This window comes from Lottia gigantea (genome assembly GCF_000327385.1).
Source record: "Lottia gigantea unplaced genomic scaffold LOTGIsca_12, whole genome shotgun sequence".
NCBI classification, from domain to species: domain Eukaryota; kingdom Metazoa; phylum Mollusca; class Gastropoda; family Lottiidae; genus Lottia; species Lottia gigantea.
The window spans coordinates 2314638-2335925 of NW_008707225.1; the positions used below are offsets into that span (position 1 = coordinate 2314638).

The window sequence follows — 21288 nt, forward strand, 5'->3', positions numbered from 1 at the left end:
AAATATTAACTTCATAACATTTCAGATAGCTGCAGGCCAGTAGCGTCGGCTGTAAAAAATAAAAATAAAAATACGACCTTGTATTGCTTAAATGGATTCGTCTAATGGGCGATCTCAACACCACTTAAGCAAATATAGAAATCACTCAAATAGTGTCTTACATACAAGTTATGCATTTAAAGCTGCAGAGAGTATGTACTGCTTTGTAACAACTATATATTAGAAAGAGGAGAGTCAACGGTTTTTCCTTTGTACTAAACACAACAGAGCTCAGAACTCTTCATTAGTTGGTACCTTTGTTAGATTAAAACTCATTTTGAAATTTTTGTCGACATTCGTGTTGTAGTATCCAATTTGATCGTCTGAAAAGCAATATCCAATAAATACCGTGTCATAAGTACCATCATTACAGAGAAATCTTCAATTTATTCTCTTTACTTATTTCATTTAGAAAGATAATTAACGCGTGTGATAGTACTTATGAATGATCAGTGAAAAATACTACGATTCTATTGTATTTGTTTTTTTTTTTTACTTTTCAGACAATTCAGAGTAAAATGGATGTACATATATCAATATTAGGAATGGTGTTTGCTTTAATTTGTTTTAGTAATAGTGCTCTTATACATAAAAAAGGTAAGAATAATTTCATTTGAAATTCAGCGTTGGCAATTTCGTAAATGGGTCCTTAATCATTTGTTTAATTGTTTGAGAGTTTTTGTCCATGGCTTTGCTCGAAAAGGACTTTACTGGATTCATAATCAAACATTTTAGTTAGCGATTTTTGCGATATATGTACGATCGTTGAAAAGAATGAATCGAGCTCCTGAACTCTTTTCAGACGTTTTCTATGTCATGTATGAGTGTGCTCTGATTTTAATATGGACAGTAACAATAATATCTCTTAGATCAGCATAAATGTGCATCACCAACCACGCTATCTGTATTCTTGCATAGGTTATACTTACAGAATTGTATGTATAAAGGAAAACCATATCGCAGGAGGATATTGTGAAATCGTGTTGGGCACAGCAAACTAATTGAAATTGTGAAATATTTGGTAATGTCTGTATTTCACTTTCTGAATTGTAAGTGGAATCGTGGAATCTTGTCAATGTAAAAAAACTTCAAGTTCTTAGGTGTAGAATATATATTTCTGAGGAAGCCTAAAACTTTCACCAGTGCTATGTTACAAACCATACAATGAACGTTGATAGTTTGAAATTGAAAGTAGCACGAGAACCTCAAATCAGGCTTAACTAATGCAAAATGATTAAATGACGCTAATGTTCATTTGGAAATGGACATAGCATAAATTCTCGATCCCATAGGAACTTTGGCGGAAACAGAGGAAGTAGTATAATACTGAACTTCTGAATCGTGACGGTTAATTGTTTTATAACGTGATAATTTGTGAAATCAGACATATAAGATCTGAAACCAGCTACTTCAACAAAAAGCTGATAGTTGTCTGCCACATGCTTGCAATAGAACGAATCAATTTTCATTGAATGCAATTGACGATGCTTTTGGAAAACTGGCTTTAAAAGACAAGTGATAATTTTTACATCTTTGAAGGAAAATTTTATTAATTAATATTAACTTATAGAACTGATAAAGTTCAATATCGCCTACCTATAACAATTCTTCTAATGATGTAGTCATCTTAATGATAAATTATCAGATTGTAAATCTTCCCGATTCATTACCAGAATTCAAGTGATCATCACGTATTGTTGCCAAACAATTAAAACAAAAACCGCATTAATGGAATTTTAGAAGATCGTCATTAACGTCCAGAATCCTGTTTCACAAAAATCTTGCAATCAATTTTGTCTTATTATGTTTGGTATTATTTTGTCAATGTAAAATTACACACTTAAGACAAATCTTGTCGAATTTGATTTTAAAACGGGACCCTGAGCGCCATGAGCTTTACGTTTATAATTGCAGTTATAACCCATACATCAAAGGATGATACAAATTTGTGACAACTTTACTGTTTTATAATAATTTGTATTGTTTGTATTTTGTAGATACCGGAGACAGAGAGTTTAAAAATTTAATGTCATTAACGAGTACAACAGAGAAAATGTTAAAAGAAATAAGTAGAGACAATCAAGAATTAAATGATAATGAAGAATTTAAAACGTACGATCCTAAATTATTTGAAGGCCACCGACTCCGGCTATTAAAAAGAATGGTTAAGACAATGGAAAGGCGTCGTCCAAGGCGGAATATTCTAGGAATCCTTAAGGATAGTGTGAGCAACAATCTTTCCGATCTATTACTACACGCATTAGACGAAGAACCACCCTCAGATTATAAATTTCGTGGTAACTTGTGGAAATATTCTAGAGACCCTGCATGGGGAGAAAGAGAGAGTAAACAATCTCAAGAGAAAAACGTTGATCCTATGATGAATTTGATAGGATTAGGCAAACGATAAATGCGAAATTAGGATGTTATATAAATTGCAGTTTGAGTGAATATTGCGAAACACACTCACCTTTGTGAACCTTTCTTGACACAAAGCATACAAATGTGCAGTGATCAGTTAGGATCAGTTGTGGTACCTCACAATTCCAAAGTGATTCAATGCAGTTCAATGCATTCTAAATATAATCGTTGAAATTATTTGTGCTTTTTGTATGACTTATATTAAAAAGTTTGTGGAACGAGTTGAACGAACAATAGTTTGATAAATTACTACACTATGTCGAACGTTGCCTTTCACTGTAATTATTATTATATTGACAACTTCTACTTTCTAAGCTGAAGAACTTCTAACAGTCAGAGTTAAGATCGAATTTGAATACGATTAAAATTAAGATGTGTAAAATATAGACATTTCCAATTTTGGTTCAAACAGTTTGTATTGTCTCATTAATTTGTGCACGTATATCCTTTGTTTTGTTATCCTAATTATTTATAGAGCTCTTTACTAACCATAATTTATAACTTAGTTCGTGACGTTCTCCAAATACACGATCTTGAAGATATGACGTCGAAAACCAAGTAAGAGGGCCATTTCAGTCGAATAACTGTAAGATATCATTCATACTTCAGACAGATATGGTTTTTAACAAGTTTTTTTCTTTAAGTTATTGTCTCGTATGAGAATCAGGTGCCATCAACCGATTATTATCAAATAAAGTTGATTGTGGTAAATGGTTTGGAAAAGGACCAACTTGTGTACAGCATTTTCGTTACCAAGATTGTCACCCTAGCTCAATATTTTGAATATATGTTTCTATGTTTTTTCTTATTTGTTTTTATTTTCTGGAAATAGTTCTGAACACTCAATCTTGTAACGTTTTGGGCGTTTATCAATTTTCGAGAGTATATATGATGCCAATCTACGGAATTCGTGGTTTCAAGTACTACATTACATTCAAATCACCAAAGTCTTTCAGACAACGGAAACATTGCCTCAAATCGGTTCCAAAACATAAAATTAGTTCAGTCTAGCATTACCATTCATGGATTTGGATAAATTTGGTGTAATGATGTGGTACGTTGAAAATTTTAATGTCAATAGAGATAATGATTTTGTCGTAAATGTTTTAAACTTCATGAAATATAATTTTGTCGTTGTCACCTTTTATTCTTTTATTATTGTTCAGATTTTATTATTAAATTCAGGACATGTGTAGATATTGTTATTGCAAGTCGTAATCAATACTGTGTTCACCCAAATATTAAAAATAATACCACTTTCGCACTGCACAACTTGATTATTGAATTCCGAATAACCGAATAAAAAAATCCGATTCAGTTAGAATCGATTTGCTTTTACCCTGCAATCCTTTCTGGATAACCGCTTTCACACTGACGAGAAAAGATATTAAGATAACTTTTTTTTAGTAAAACGTCCTGTCACCGTTAATCCCGTTATTGTGATTTTCAAGTTCTTCAATTATAACGTCCCTGTGAGCAGAAGACGCCATTTTGAAGTGTTTACTCACGTGATATTCTTATATGGATAACCTCTTGTTTGGTTCGCACTGTAACCTATCTGGATCGTATCCAGACGAAATCCACTTCTCAGGTAGATTTTTCTATCTGGATAATTTCTGGTAATAACTGAATAAGTTTATTTTCATGCAAAAGTAAATGGAAGTTATTCGGATAGAACTGGATAGAACTGTATTATTTTTCATTGCGAAAGAGGTAATAGTGTATTTATGCCTACTTTTGGAGCCCATTCACGGACACAGACGCTAATTTACACACTAATTAACCCCGAGTATAACAACTCATTATGTTTCGGTTATTATTTAAGAAATTTCAGACATGGTTTTGTCCACTTAACATAATGAAAATGTTCGGAAACCAATTAACAATTCAAATACATTCTTTTAGAATGACTTCCCCTACTTTACTTAACAATGGGATGTCGAATTGATAATGACAGTTTTTTGTCAGTAATTCAAGTGTAGATTGTCGGGGCACTTATAGCTAGAAATAAATATGTCAAAAGTATAATAGTTCTTTTTACATTTGGAAGGTTTTTGTCTCAATTATTTATTAGAGAATATCTTTGATATGGAATTCACGCTTAGAATTGGTTTCTATAATAAGACTCACCCTGATATGTACACTATCAGCATCCCCAACCACCAATCTGTGAACCCATGATATACGTAATCACCAGTGACAGGTGAAGATCATTTGATGATGGTAGTCTATCTTTGAAATGTACATGTATATCGTATAAAAATTGTAAATGTGTTTATTAAAAGCTATTTTCAAAAAATGTTTTTATACCAGTCACAAGAAATTTAAATCTTTTTGAAAAAGTTCAAATCAGCATCTAGTCTATGAAGAAAGACAACAGTTCTTATACCTTTTTCTCAAAAATATCTCTGTGGCACGTGATATTTTTGTTTTGTAATAACGACCCGTATATGATAGCCTTAACATTAATAACAAGCGTGTTTGCCAGGTCTCCCTTGGGCTCAGCATTATCTAGTAGGTGTTTCTGTCTGCAAAGATTCAGGCATTGAAGGATTGGTCAAAGAGAAAACCTCGAGGATTAGAAGTCTGTGAGGTGAAATGTATTAATTATCTTGGCGAAGGAGTTATTATATTTCACAACTTGTGATTACAGGTGCTCTTAATAACGCATTGAACCTGAGCACAGATAACTGGCACACACGTGAACTCGATCATTTGGAAATACAAACGGTTTGATAAACTGCTGCATGTGATTTTCACATTCACCGGCTCAGATTCATTATCTGAAAGAATTTATACACTGGCATAATCTATAGATTTGATTTATACATAATACCGTCTTCAATTTTGAGATTCATTCATTGCCATTGATTTCACACGCAAAGTTTCGCCAGGTATACCCGAAGGTGAGGCTCTGATCGCCAGTTGTCAATATTATATATAACATGAGTACTTTGTTGTTCAAAACAAATCACCGGAAGCGAAAATTGTCGTTTACTTGACATTTGAAATGCATCTATAGCGATTTATGTATATTGATTAAATGGCTCTACAGTCTAACATTGTTTTGTAGCCCATAATGAAAAGTTTGGCAAATAGTATGACAGATTCCTAATGATTTTGAGTACTCAAGGTGCATTGAATCTTAGCTTGTATTTGTAAACACCCTAATAAATCAGCAGTACAATCAGATTGGTAGAGTTCCTAAATTCCTAGAGCTCAATATAATGTATCCTGTATGTTTTTAAAGGATGGAAATCCGACGTCTGGCACGTTTAATTTTATTTGGATGTAAGGTAACAGAAAGCAGTTGAAAGTACATTCGATCTTTCAAACATTTTTGAATGTGGTAGAACAGAAGATCTGGAAAATCTGACATAATACTCATCTGAACTATTCGATGAAAATAAGTGTATCACTGACAAGACTGTGCGAAAGTGCCTGATTTTTATTTTCAGACGGAAGCAAGTAAACCGTCTGAATAACATTCAGAGATTATTTCGGACCATATCTTTACTTTATCAGTACTTCTATAATACATAAATATTCGTCGTCGGGTTCAATGTTATTTAAATTGTACTTTTGACTCAATAATTTCAATTTGAATTCCATGCCACAAGTGTAAGATAATCTAAACGTGTATCTTTCGATTAAGAAGTCAGAACAGCTGGCATAATGACATTAATGACAAACTTAACAGACATTTACAATCTTATTTAACCTTTCGTTGATGTCTGATGAATGCGAAAATTAAGTAATTTAAAGGGGTTGAGGGTAACGTTTCGGTTTCATAAAAACGGAAGTTTTAAAGGGATTGTAAAGAGGTATTCCGCATTTACATTTCACTTAAATTATGTGTCACTATGACGTCACTAATTTAAGGACTTATCAGGCTAACTAATTTTGTGAAAAGTGGCGTCTTCAACGCCCCCCCCCCCCCCTCCCGGAAAATATTCTGACAACCGATCCATTCCATTACTGCAACTAAACACCATATCAGATCGCAATAGTCCGTCTGTGATATTATTAACGCATGCTTTAAGACCTGACATCAATGTCGATCAGCGGTTCAATATTTTACTGTCTATAATAGCAGTATGTGGGTGCTCTGAAAAAGGTTGTCGTTTAATGCACTTTATTCGCCTCTTCTCTCATCTTTGCAAGATTTTGTTGACTAGGTATTGTATTAGTTTATGTATAGATTATTATGCTATTTTAATGAAGCTGATAGCTAAAACTATGATTTCACAACCGCGGTCAGTGGTCTTAACACATGGATACTGGAAGTTTTTATTCCCTAGACTTCCTGGGTTTTCTCCAATTCTGCCTACTGTAAGAAAGAATTCCCACATGTATACCAATTACATCATATATGTCTTAATATTTTAAAATAGCATCGCCCAACATAATATTTTTTTTAACAAAAAAAATTCGCGGAAGTTTCAGAATAATTATGCGAGGCAAAATTTTGTGAGAAGAAGTACACAAATTTCCAACTTTTCGAGTTTGTGAGATATTTGCAGATTATAAGCAAAAAGTATGATTTTAATCCTACTTATTTTTTTTAAGTGTTTCGGAACTGAAGAATAATTATCAGCGTCTTGCCTAAAGATGTTTTGGTTGTTTCGTCTCCCTTTAGTTTACTTTTATGGCAACAGAATTTCAACAAACAAGAGTAATTTGTTATTTGACTGGACTCGCACTAATCAATATTTTCCATTCACATTTATTTCAAAAACTGTAACCTACTTTTATAGCCTCAATTTAAATAGATGGTTGTTAGTATATTTCATTCATTAGTTAGATAAATCAGAGACGTTCATTGATCTGTGATTATAGGCTTATATATATAATAATATACTAGTTGGCGTAATGAAGTAAAAATATTGACACTAGTGGTATTTATTATGTCCTTAAAAAACCTACATTTCAGATTAATAGAAACATGTAGTAGGAATTCTAATTGTTATAGTAAGAATTCAAGTTAGGTAGAGCATGGATTCTACAAGGGTACAAGTTGAACATGAATTTGGTACAGTGTATTCTAAATGGCTACAGTATGAACTCTTGACAGCTACAGTATTATTTCGAGATTAGGTATAGTTTTAATCTTGTCCGATATAGATTCAAATTGGACTCTGTTTAATTAAGATGAGTTCGAAATAAATTCTAATTGGGTACAGCATGAATTCATAACTACAGTATGATTTCTAGCTCTAGTATAGTTCTAATATACATGTAATACAATATGAACTCAAATTGGGCTCTGTATAAATTTAGGATGAGTTCGATATCAATGTTAATTGGGTAAAGTATGAATTATAATTGGGTACAACATGAATTCATGATAACTACAGTATGATTTCTAGTGAAGTATAGTTCTAATATACATGTAATACAATATGAACTCAAATTGGACTCTGTATAAATTTAGGATGAGTTTAGGTATAGTTCTAATATAATATAATGTAATACAATATGAACTCAAATTGGACTCTGTATAAATTTAGGATGAGTTTAGGTATAGTTCTAATATAATATAATGTAATACAATATGGATTCAAATTGAGCTCAGTATATTTTTTCCATGTTTGAGCAAAAAATTTTTTAGACCTACAAATATCAATTACCGAACTGATTTCTTGATTCAAAGGATTAATGATGGTCTGATTTACCTACGAAAATATTATTAACTCCCTTTAATCCTTATAATATCTTTTCGATTCTACAAACATACAAGACTGAGATACAATAAATATTTCAAGAAAGGAATAATCGATTACAAGAATTTAAAGTCGATTTTAGTGACCATCCAATTTTTGGAACAATAAAATCCTTTAAGTTATGTTTTCGTGAAAAAGAACCCAGACTAAAACCGTCATAAACTGGTCAAATGTTGGTTAAAACAGGGTTGGTAGTGTTTTTATCTGCATGAAAATGGTCGTATGTATATGTATCGACATAGGTATTTAGTGCATTTGATTCTAAGAAACAATATCTCCTACAGATAATAAAGTAACTGGTGTAGTGTGAAATTGATTGGAAGTTAAACGTGTAACATATTGATTATATTCAGATTGATTGATTTGATTTAGATTTGTTGGAATCTCTGTTGTTTAGTAAGTCGTGAATTTTGCGTTTCCTTGCATTGGTTTTGAAATTTGAAGATCCTTCATATCTACAATCATTTTCTTACTAGTTTAAAAGGATATACATTGAAAAATGTACGGAACAGAAACCTAGATATACAGCATATAAGCGTTAAGGTGGATCTGTTGCAATCGACATGAGTTAAATGATAATTGACGGATTACAACTTACAACTGCGATCAACCGCCCTGGTCGATGACAAGATCTTAAAGTATGAGCAACTGAAGCAGGTTTTTACAAAGTCTAACTGCGTAACAGTAATATGAACAACTCTATTTCCTTTCAGTCAAAAAACGTTTGAGATAGAAATGATCAGTGACGATCAACGACCACATATTTCGATAAAGTAAAATGGTGTTTGTATTTGTTTAACAATAGTTTTATCTGTAGTGAATATATTATATTGATCTTACTACTATCTCTATCACGTCAATTATCAACCATTTTTTACTCCTGGCTATTTACACAGTGATTATTACAGTAAGGTTTGTTCTCATTATTTCCCTATATTAAATATGAACAACATGAAAGTCGGCTCGAGTGTGTTAAAGAATCTCATCAGGTGTACATTACAGTCGTCAGGAGGGAGCGATGTTACACTTTCAACCAACTACTCTAGTCGACTACCGTGCCCAAGGTGACAAAAATCAACGAGAGACCATATTCTTTCAGATTTCGCAAGCAGTCGTCATGTTCAGTCTGTTGCATGGACGCTCTGAGCTCATACCTACTTATCTGTATATATCAGAGGTCAGATCATGCTACATCTGTAACAAACAAACGTATTGAGAGTTTTAAAGAAAAAATAGTTTGATTTCCGTAAACAGCAAAAATGTTTTTAATAACACCGTAAAATGATAGTTTAATCCTATCGATCTAGTTTTGTTTAAAAGGAAAAATGCGAAGTAAACAATGATAAAACACTAGGTATTATGCTTTGTGGTAAATAGTATATATAACAATACGGGCACATAATATTATAAACATAGGATTAAAGCTTAGGGATAATCTTTTGATCCTTAAACAGATTTTACTGTTTGACATATTAAATATATTTGATCACATTATATCATATATCGCACTCCTTGTAATATAATCAAACCTATTCCAAACTCAATCAAATCAGTCAAGCATTTCGTATTATATTGAATAGAAGGACTGTTTAGACATGTACATTGAGTGGTATCAACAAACATTACTATTATAGATATATGTGGACATGTATACGTCAATATGTTGAAATGTGTTTTGGAGGCGATTTTGACTTTGGATCTAATATAACGTTATGAAATATCAAGAGTTGATACAGGTAAGCTGTTAAACTATGCAAATACTATCTTTTTATGCCTAGCTCAATGAATATGGACGATATGTCTCTCTGCGTGCTTGTGTTCATACAAATATTCCTTGAAGTATGCTAACCTTTCCTCTTGTTCAAGGCTAATAATTTCTTCAAAACATATATCGAAACAGCAATGGATTCAAAAAAGATTTCCCTGCAATTAAATCCACACTAACGTCCTCAAATACGTGATAATCTCACAAGATTTTGGAATATATCGAGGCATGGATTTAAATTAAATGAGTGAAAATTTGACCTAATTTGTGAATAGTCTATCTGACCTTCCATATTTGAATTAATCTCTGGTTTTGTAACCTTTCTGAATCTCGGTTGATCCATAAAAGTATTCTATTACATAAAGGTTTATGGATTTAACCGTCATAGTTTTCTGCTCCATTTCGGACTAATAATGACGGGCTAATAGGTTTGAAGAAAACTAATATACTGTGAATAATATTACAATCAAATTTGCTTAGGAGTCAAAATATATGTATAGAATACCAATTTTCAATACTCTCTTACAAATGTTTCGGAAACAGGAGTTTAGTCCCTTTATATTCCACTTTCACAACAGTATCTTTCTTAACGAGAGAGTTTATCTTATCTATATCTGTTACAATGTTTCTATATAAATATTTAAATACCTTCTATATTCCAGGCAACCTATGATGCAATTAAATCACACAGTAAGATAATATCAATTCAAGACACTATGGATACGATAAAAGAAGTGGATATTCTCAGTGATGGAAATTCTCCTGTACAAGGTAGTGGAGATCAAGAAATTGAATTGTTTGACTCTAGTGCTATGGAAGCAATTTCTACAAGACCGTCCTCAACACCGAGAATGCCTACGTTAACGTCACGGGCCACGCTAATCCGTACACCTAAAACGGCGACTCGTGTTATAGAAGAAACTGAAGAGAAAGAGACTCAAATTCTTCAGAAATTAATTGAAGAACCTCAATCCGTGTTAATCACAGAATTAGTAGAGGAATTCATCACTTCACCACCTTTAGATCAAATGAATGATTCTGATTCCGAGGATAGTTTATATGACAGAGAGTTTGAATCACAGACAGTCGCTCTAGAACCCGCAATATCAGAACCTCTTAGTGATAGTAAACTTGATGAATATTGGGACACTGATCTCGAAGAGGACGGTATGTATTTATTTATTATTTAACAGAAAACAATTCTATGTCCTTTTACTAAAAAAAATAGCCACGCAATTTCTGATTTGAAAAGGACTTCAGTTGTAACAAATTGGTGATATATCCAGCCGATCTCAACTACCTCTTCTAAATTTCTCAATAAAGTATTTGCTGCAACCCAGGATTGTACATTTGGGAGACCCTTTACCTAACTTAATATAATTGTTGTAATCCAGTCATCTGAAAAAGTGTATGTAACTCAATTTTTTGTAAAACCTCAAGGTTCGACCACAGCATGGAATGAGGTAATACCTCCGGTCAGAGAAAGTGTGTAATTGTCCTGTCGTTCGGATAGGAAAAGAAACCAAGGCCCGTTTCATTTTGTTATAAATGCATATATATGCAATCAGTGGTTCTGATTTTAGATGATGAAGATAGAGAGGATCCAGTTGTTTGTCAATATAAAAAGATATGTGAAGATCTAGGAATTGTACCAATATCATATTTCATACGTCATATTAATGATACTGATATTCAGATGAAATACCATGGTTTAGATTCATCAGCAACTAAAGCTATATCTCTTATATTGAAGGTCAGTTTCTTATTTTGTGATACTAATGTATACTAAGTTCATTTAAGGTTTAGAAGCTTTTATGAGATTAGGAGCTCAGAATGAACATGGATAAATATGCATAATAATATGGATATTAAACTTAGTATTACAATCTAACCACATGGTTAATATATTTATGTTCCCGGACCATCGCTCGGATGTGAGTATTTTCTGGGTTGCTGCTAGAGGGTATTAGTTTATAGTACAATACACTTTACTGCTCTTACCTCGATGTTTCGACCCCTGCATGCATCGAAAGAGTACTTTCATATTTTCAAATGAAAAGATGAAAGGAAAAACCTCTTACATGCTGTCTCGTTTAAAGAAAGGTTTACCTCACGACGATGGTAAACAAATTCAACCATTAAATCCAGTATCTCATAATCTGCCCACATAAGCCAAATCGTGTGAAAACTAAACAGCGTACTATTCCATTTCAATTCCTACGGTTTACTCAAAACAGTGGTTGCTCAAACGGATATGTTTCAGGACATTGATTTCGTTTAAGCATTGTAATTACAATTTTTTTAGGATGATGTCCATATTGAAAAGATTAATCTTGAAGGAAATTGGATAAAGGCTGAAGGTGCTCGTTGTGTTGCTAAAATGTTGGAAGAAAACGACTATGTCACAGACCTGGTAAGCTTCTACTTTATAGAAAAACTATTATCATAATAGCATTACCTTGATTATAAACAAAGTGTACTCTAACAAAGGGAATTATACTCGATAGCACTACAATGATCCAACGATGGTGTTTAATTCTTAGAAATCAAAGTGTCAAAACGTTTTGGTCTGGCAAATTTTATATTTCACAACACCAGCTTGATCAAAACCATTACACGACATACTATATTTCTCTCATTATAAGGTCTAGATAACTAGCTTGGTAATGATGGTGCTCAATTATCTTTCTATCCATTTTAGGGTTTAGGTGATAACAAACTAGGTAATGATGGTGCTCGATCAATCTGTAAAATTTTAGAAATTAATGGCAGTCTACGTAGTTTAGATCTATCGGGTAAATGTTTTTCTTTCGTTCCTCTCTACGTTATAAGAAATGTGAAACGCTCTCTATTTTTTGCTAATTATAAGGTTAGTTAAAACCCAAGATTTTTATCTTAAAGTAATTTTAAAGAACAATATGGACATATTGACCCCTTTTTACCACAAAAAGTTGTTTTTGTGCTTAGCATAGCTTGATGGATAAAATAATGCCACCGATTTCAGGAACTATATGTACATTTACGTTTCCTATATGATCGATTAGCTTAGCCAAATATTTTGTCTAATTTGCGAAATATTATTTTCAGGAAATGAAATAGATGATAATTGTGCGGACTGTATTTCCGGTACTATCGAGGTAAGGTTCCTTTGATTTAAAGTTTGACAAATTCAAATTTGTTTTGTTTTTATATGGATTTTACGATGATTTATACGATCACAACTACTAATAACATGGTACAAACATATTTAATTCAATATATAAAACCTTTGTCCAAAAAGCTAAGCTTAATGAAGGATATTGATTTATGTAAATGATTTTTACATGCCATATGAATAGAATAGAATTAAAAGTTACTGCATGTATGAAAGAACAAGTATGCAAAGATCTATGATGAGACTTTTTTTTTTCTCTTTTGTTTCAGAATTGTAAAAATTTAAAACATTTGAATTTAAGTCATAATCGGTTTGGTGAACCTGGTGGAGAGAAACTTGGGCCGGCAATAGGTAATGTTTTATCTTTGTCTCATAAACAGTCGGAGTGCTGATCTGAGAACTAACCAACTTTTCCCTCTGGTAGTAATCATATATGAATGGAAAATTTCTGACTTGTTCCGTTTACTTCTAGGTGCGAATGACAGACTTGATTCCCTTGATCTAAGTTGGAATCATGTCCGGAAGGTTGGTGCTTGTGCAATTGCTAAAGGTTTAAAAGAAAATGTCGGCTTGAAAGTCTGTAAGTTAGCATGGAATGGTTTTGGTCCAGAAGGTGGATGTGCTATAGCTGATGCTCTAGCTACAAACCAATCGTTAACAGAACTAGACATTAGTGGAAACAGACTAAATTTAACTTCTGCTGAGAAGATTTCCAAAGCATTTAAAACCAACGATACCTTGAAAGTATTACGCGTAAGTATTAAAAATCGTTTTACAGTTTAATCAAAAGTAGTGCAATATCAGTTTTGAAACACTGAACTGTGAAAGCAAAACATTGTATTTAAATTTCTTTGTCTTTCACTTTTGGGGGAAGAATGGCGTATTATTTCGTAAATAAATCACACACACTTATCTTATATTACTCCAAATTGTACTGACCTTGATTGCAATCTAGAATGATACAGTGTCAATCAACAATCATCCATCATATTTCATGAAGACATCTAATAACCAATCAGACCATGGAAATTGTATGGTACATGGTAATAGATACTAAACATGCCACTTCCTGTCTAAATCAGTCGATACCATAGTGTGAGCCTAAACAAGTTTCAATAAAATATTGCTCATCATAATTAACTATGTAGTAATGAAGGAACTGGATATGATCATAACTCGGACTAGTTCCAATATCTGAGACTTTAATTACTTAATTATAGTGAAAGCCAGCCACATCATCATTGATAAAGGTCAAGGTGCACTATTTGTGTCACTTTTAATACGTTATACGACCTCTCTGAAATGATGGACTTGTGGAGTAGACCTTGGTTCTAGCTGGGATATCCAAAGTGTTATATTATATTTAGACCCATTTTGATATTGAAAACAATCTCTAGCTTCCACCAGAGAATTGTCCATAGATTCAAATTTGATTTTGGTTGCTTTCTTTAAAGTTGGAAAAGTTGAACTAGAGCTTTATCTGATTTCGGTTTATTCTAAAAGCAAACATTCATATTAAGATCCTTGAGCTTGAATGAGTAGATGTACTATCTAATGAATGAGGTGTACTGTGTGCTAAATTTTTAAAAGGGCTCACTCTACCCGAGATCGCGGGTTTGTCGCAGTAACACAACAAAAATCAGAAAAGAATTACATTACATTTCAACAAAAATTATCCTGGTTAGCTATCGAAAACACATTGACTTTAACATTGATTTCAGACGTTTAATTCGCTAAAAGACAGGGGTTTTGATCGCAACTCCAAGAACGCAACCTTGTTTAAATTTTGCCTTTGGAGAATGTCAAAGAAACAGTCTGAAATAACATCGTCCTGTTATGACCAGCATAAAATGATTGTTGCAATACTGTTAATTTTTAAACTATTTTGTTCATCTGAAATGAGAATTATAAATAATAAAAAGGTAGCGTTAATGTGAAGGTTTCAGATTCAGTTGAAAGTGGAAAACCACAGGCAATTCGCTTACTTAAGATCGTGGATGACACATAAGGTTCAATATAGTTCGATAAATATGACACGTATGGGACACGTTGAACCCGCGTTAGATTTATTCGCCTGATTTGTCAAAAGTCAATCTAGTATTTGACATTTTCACCCGCCAATTTTATGCTCAATTACCATGTGTATTAAAACGGCAGTAATTAATGTCTGTATTATTTTTAGATGGGAAATAACTTAATCACAACTACTGGTGCTATCTGTCTAGCTACTGCTATTAACACAAATGTTAATTGTGAATTAGAGCTTCTAGATCTAACGGTAAGTAATTTGGATAAGTTTTTTGCCCAGCTTCACTGATTTTACACACTGATTTAGATTAGGATATTGATTCTTTAAATGTAAGCACATATTCTTGGCAGTGTATGCTTCGAAATACACTGTGAAGACAAACTTTTTTTTTGTAAAACCATGTGTGGCAAAACGCAAAGCCGAATTGATAAGAATGTTAGAATTGCCTGTTTCAAGTATTCTTGTAGTTGAATGTAGGTGAACTGAATTAGGTTGGCGTATTTTTTATTTGAAATTAGTTCCATTTTGAGTTTGAAAAATACCACTCTTCATTGATTAATGTAGTAAGATAACGTCTAAAATTCTATAGTACCTTATCAAATTCCCTTATGATTTATTTATTGTATCAAGAAAAATCGAGTAGTACATATACATTGATCTCTCATTGGACTGCATGGCAGTAAATTTTGTGATTCTATCGCTACAATAAGAGAATCAAATTCATTTTTGTGAACATTCATAGCTATAGTACCAGACCATTTTCGTGCTAAATGATTGTAATGGAAAATTTATGAGACAAAATGAAAATTGGTGCGACCAATTGCTTATCAAATTTGTCAATCTAAATTGAGTCCGAATTGATCTTGCTACTTGACCATCATCTTTGACCATGTGTTCCGTCGAAGCATGTTCTTACTCCCCTGGTCAGGTTTCTCTTTGTGATTTATACGAAAACCAAGGTCCTTGTTGGGTGTATCAAGTTTGTTCAAATTTGGACCAGATCAAACTATAAGGATGTTACACCAATCAAATAGTTCTCGAAATGATGCCCAATAAAAATATCTTTATTTCCATCTTCTTAAGCTTATTGCTTTAACAAGTCCAGTCGATAGTTACACAGACATACAGTGGTACATGGTTCGCTTGTTCACATTGATCAACTTTGAGTTGTAATCAAGGATTGTTCTCAGATTATGTATTTTATTTTCCATCTTTATTTTGTGGCTTTGGTACAATTACAGAAACAGATGTAGGGAATTACGGATAAAGCACAAGCATTGTAGCCTCCGCAAACTATATGTTCGTTTGTCAAATGAAACATTTTTTTCTCTGTTTACTGTATACATGATTTTTCTTCGTGTACATTCTTGCGTGTACTTCAAAGTACGTGGCTATATTAAATGTGTCTCGGTTTCAAGTTAGACTGAAACTAAAATCGATAATATATTTTCTATTGTACTAGGATATTCCAGTGGAATATGAATTTTTAAGAATAGTAGAAGATATCAAAGCTAAAAGAAAGGAGTTTCAAGTAATACATGGACCTATAATACGATCTGGAAATACTGGCCATGATTTATCAAAGCCAGCTATAGACCCTTACAAACGTAAAGAACCAGTGTTAATATTAGATGGACATATTGTAGTTAATGATTTAAGATTGATTGAAATACTCTCAAGATATGATCCTACTGGTTGCTTTTCTGTTTCACCTGAAGACTTCATTACAGCTTTGGACGTAAGTAAACTTGAAAAGTCGCACAATTTTTTTTATCGTTATTACTCTTTAGAATTGAAATTCAATGTCGGTTAGACTAAAAGATTTATTAGAATGTGGCGTCTTTGAAATCTTAAAAGTGCTCTTTCGAGAAGAGAGGAACATCTCGAGTCCTGGAGCGTCAATCAAGCAGAATCAGCCAGATTATACTTATACATGATTTGTAGCCATAGGTAGTTTCTTAAAAGTAATAGTTTTAAAATTGATCATTAAAACATCTATCGTTTATGCTTCAGGAACTTGCAGTGCCATATGATAAATTAAAACTTCAAGACACATTCGAGAAAATTTCCAAAGATCAATCAGGCAGAATTTATTTGGGGTAAATTTATACCTTTTTTCAATCATCCCAATAACATTATTAGCTTAGAGAGCCGGGAGACGAACTTTTGCTAACCTAACTTAGGATGCAGACGAAGATAAAATTATGGTCTCTGTATGATTTTGTATCTCTTTGTATAGTATCTCTTGTGGTGAGGTTACACATTGGTACATTAACCTCATTTCAAAATGTAGGTTGTTATCAGCTTAAACCTTGGGACTTTTATTTTCTTATGCCGAATTCGTGTTATTCAGATAAATATTATATCGTTTATTTGATACATGTATAATGATTATTCAAATGGAACAGTGATAAGCTTCCACTAATATTATTGGCCGGCATAATTCTAGATTAGTTACGCTATCTGGTATGAATTAATAGTACTTATATTGTATACTACTACCAACAGTTTTTAGTATTGGAAAATGCATTTTATGCAGCCAAAGACTTGTATGTAATCCATTTTGAAATTTTATGGCCTTACCGATTTTTAAGCGTTTTCTAAGTTTTGGCCCCTAAATAATCAAATTATACAGTACAATATGGTACTTTCCAATTTCTTGATATATCTAAATTTACCACAAGCACTAAAAATGAGACTTGAAACTAATTCGAAGTTAACGTTCGCTTCCAACGGATGCTGATTTGGGAAACTAGGTATAGTTGTTGGTAGTTGTTGGTAGTAATAGTTAGGATTTGCATTGGTTGAATCGCATCGTTCTGTGCTGTTGATTTTACAAACTAGGATTAATAAATATATAGCCCGTTCATAAACATTCCATTGTTAACACTTTTATCATATTATTCCAGAGATGCCCTACAGAAGAAAGATAACGAGAAGACAGATGAAACCTTTCCTGAGGATAAATCCTGACATGTTCACACTAGAATCGCTAATATCATCTCTAATATATGTGATACTTGTAATTTAGTCATTGTATTATTAACAGTATTATTTATAAAAAATTGACACATTATATAATTTGCTATTGATTTTAATTGAGCTTACACCACAAATTGCCATTTTTATCATATGGTGTATAAATGAATATAATATATTTATTACATAGGTGTGAAGTTGAAGCAATACGTGTTCATTCAAGAAAACTTCAATCAGCGAAATCTAGCTAATAACATAATTCCTCTGTAATCAGTCAGTTGTTTAAAAAGTTTAGTTATCAGCCATCGACAACACAACTTCTTGTACTGTTACCCTGGAAGCAACACGACATCTTCCGAAGGAAATGGGTCATATAGGTGAAAGCCTGTTCCCTAATCCATTTCTTATGAATAAAATATTGTTTACAATATTTTGTACTGTTTCCCAGCGTGGAACACAACTTCTGATACTGTTACTCTGGTGGAATCAGATCATCGTGTACTGTTTCCCAACGTGGACCACCACTTCTGATACTGTTACTCTGATAGAAACACATCATTGTGTACTCTTTCCCAACGTGGACCACCACTTCTGATACTGTTACTCTGATAGAAACACATCATTGTGTACTGTTTCCCAACGTGGACCACCACTTCTGATACTGTTACTCTGTTAGAAACACATCATCGTGTACTGTTTCCCAACGTGGACCACTACTTCTGATACTGTTACTCTGATAGCAACACATCATTGTGTACTGTTTCCCAACGTGGACCACCACTTCTGATACTGTTACTCTGATGGAATCACAACATCTTGTACTGTTTCCTAACGTGGACCACCACTTCTGATACTGTTACTCTGATAGAAACACATCATCGTGTACTGTTTCCCAACGTGGACCACCACTTCTGATACTGTTACTCTGATAGCAACACATCATTGTGTACTGTTTCCCAACGTGGACCACCACTTCTGATACTGTTACTCTGATGGAATCACAACATCTTGTACTGTTTCCCAACGTGGACCACCACTTCTGATACTGTTACTCTGATAGAAACACATCATCGTGTACTGTTTCCCAACGTGGACCACCACTTCTGATACTGTTACTCTGATAGAAACACATCATCGGGTACTGTTTCCCAACGTGGAACACCCCTTCTGATACTGTTACTCCGATAGCAACACATCATTGTGTACTGTTTCCCAACGTGGACCACCACTTCTGATACTGTTACTCTGATGGAATCACATCATCTTGTACTGTTTCCCAATGTGGACCACCACTTCTGATACTGTTACTCTGATAGAAACACATCATTGTGTACTGTTTCCCAACGTGGACCACCACTTCTGATACTGTTACTCTGATAGAAACACATCATCGTGTACTGTTTCCCAACGTGGAACACCCCTTCTGATACTGTTACTCTGATAGAAACACATCATCTTGTACTGTTTCCCAACGTGGACCACCACTTCTGATACTGTTACTCTGATAGAAACACATCATTGTGTACTGTTTCCCAACGTGGACCACCACTTCTGATACTGTTACTCTGATAGAAACACATCATCGTGTACTGTTTCCCAACGTGGAACACCCCTTCTGATACTGTTACTCTGATAGAAACACATCATCTTGTACTGTTTCCCAACGTGGACCACCCCTTCTGATACTGTTACTCTGATGGAATCACATCATCCTGTACTGTTTGTAAGCGTGGGGCACCACTCTGGTACTGTTACTCTGATAGCAGCACATGATCGTGTACAACATCTGGTACTGTTTCCCAGTTGGCAACATCTTGTGCTGTTACATATGTAGAAACACAATATCTCGTACTACAACACAAAAAATTTAGTTAATACCATAGATCCACAACCTTAATAGCACGCTATTTAAAATTATAGTAATCGCCGTTATTCTCCAAACCATTTTTGTTGATACTCTAATCTTTAGATTTTGCAGCATGTCCTGTACGGACCATTTTTGGTTTATAGATTAAAAGCAAGAGGATTTTGGGACTTTGTCTACATCTACATTTACATCATGCCCAAAGCATTAAAATGAAACCATTAACATTGGAAAATAGTGGTAATTATTATTTTAATTTTATCAATCTGACCATCTGTCCGGTATTGAAATATAATAATATGAATTATGATTATGAACAAGTGAACAATATAACATATAATTCGAATTTATGAATATATAACGGATATAAAATATATATCATGAATATTTTCCTTAATGTTATTTTACCAGTAATTGGCTATTAGTGAATAACATATCTCAGCGGCAGAATATATTTGAATGTTATTGACGATTGATGGGGTCATAAAAATATTTAGATCATAAGCCTTGAACAAATTCTAATGAAAAGCATTTTAAAATCCTACACTTTAAATCGTTAAAAGAGATCTTGTGCAGATCTCCTTCCTGAGCTGCTATGAAAACATGAAAGAATCTAATCGATTTGATTCGACAAATATAATCCTATTCCCAAGGGTTATTTTTCTGTTTTGATGTGTTACATAATAAGATTCTGTTTTTGCAATCAACAAGCGTAAGAGAGTTTTCTTCTGGCGATATTTCCTCCAAAAGAACTCTGGTGTAGTTAAACTATTTTGAACTAGTAATTTGTTGAACAATAGGGTGAAAGAGTTTCAAATAGTAATAAGCACACTGCAACCAACTGTCGGTATAAATACTCATCAGACAATGTCCACTCGAGAGTTTCTATGTTGCAGTCAGATTACACAATCAGCTGACTTCAGTTTAATTCTATATCACGACTATTTGGTAGTAAACTACAATTAATTCCATTTCTAAACCCTAGAGAAGAAAAATTATATCATACAGTATATTGGTAAAATAATAAAGAAGATAAAAACAAACAATGCCAAGAACAGATGACACATCTACAGGGACTATTTCTTACTAAATCATTTTGTTTCCAAAATAGTTTATCTATCAATGACCAGCTATATAAGTCTTATTCTAAACTAGAGAAAAAAGAATTTAAAACCAGATAAGCATATAATGGAATTATTCTACACAGAGAAAATGGAATTAACAGAAAAACAGCTTTTAGGAGAGAAAGAAAAGAATGAATTATGAAATGAAATAACTTTCATTACATCTTTCGAGTTGAGTTCAGAGCTGTGT

The 21288-nt window shown here is 33.1% G+C and overlaps 2 protein-coding genes across 2 annotated transcripts; both read left to right on the forward strand.

Annotated features, from left to right (window-relative positions):
* Window positions 1-557: 557 nt before the first annotated feature.
* LOTGIDRAFT_156908 (hypothetical protein) lies at window positions 558-2449 on the forward strand (the record flags this gene model as incomplete). Its single annotated transcript, XM_009048174.1, has 2 exons — window positions 558-636; window positions 2037-2449. 2 exons carry the CDS (start codon window positions 558-560, stop codon window positions 2447-2449), a joined length of 492 nt encoding a protein of 163 aa, XP_009046422.1.
* A 9057-nt stretch (window positions 2450-11506) lies between these two features.
* Window positions 11507-18206, forward strand: LOTGIDRAFT_212481 (hypothetical protein; the record flags this gene model as incomplete). Its single annotated transcript, XM_009048175.1, has 10 exons — window positions 11507-11701; window positions 12254-12361; window positions 12650-12743; window positions 13036-13085; window positions 13372-13453; window positions 13575-13855; window positions 15285-15380; window positions 16594-16869; window positions 17145-17230; window positions 18041-18206. The coding sequence occupies 10 exons, from the start codon at window positions 11507-11509 to the stop codon at window positions 18102-18104; spliced, it is 1332 nt and encodes a 443-aa protein (XP_009046423.1). The 3' UTR covers window positions 18105-18206.
* Between the last annotated feature and the right edge of the window lie 3082 nt (window positions 18207-21288).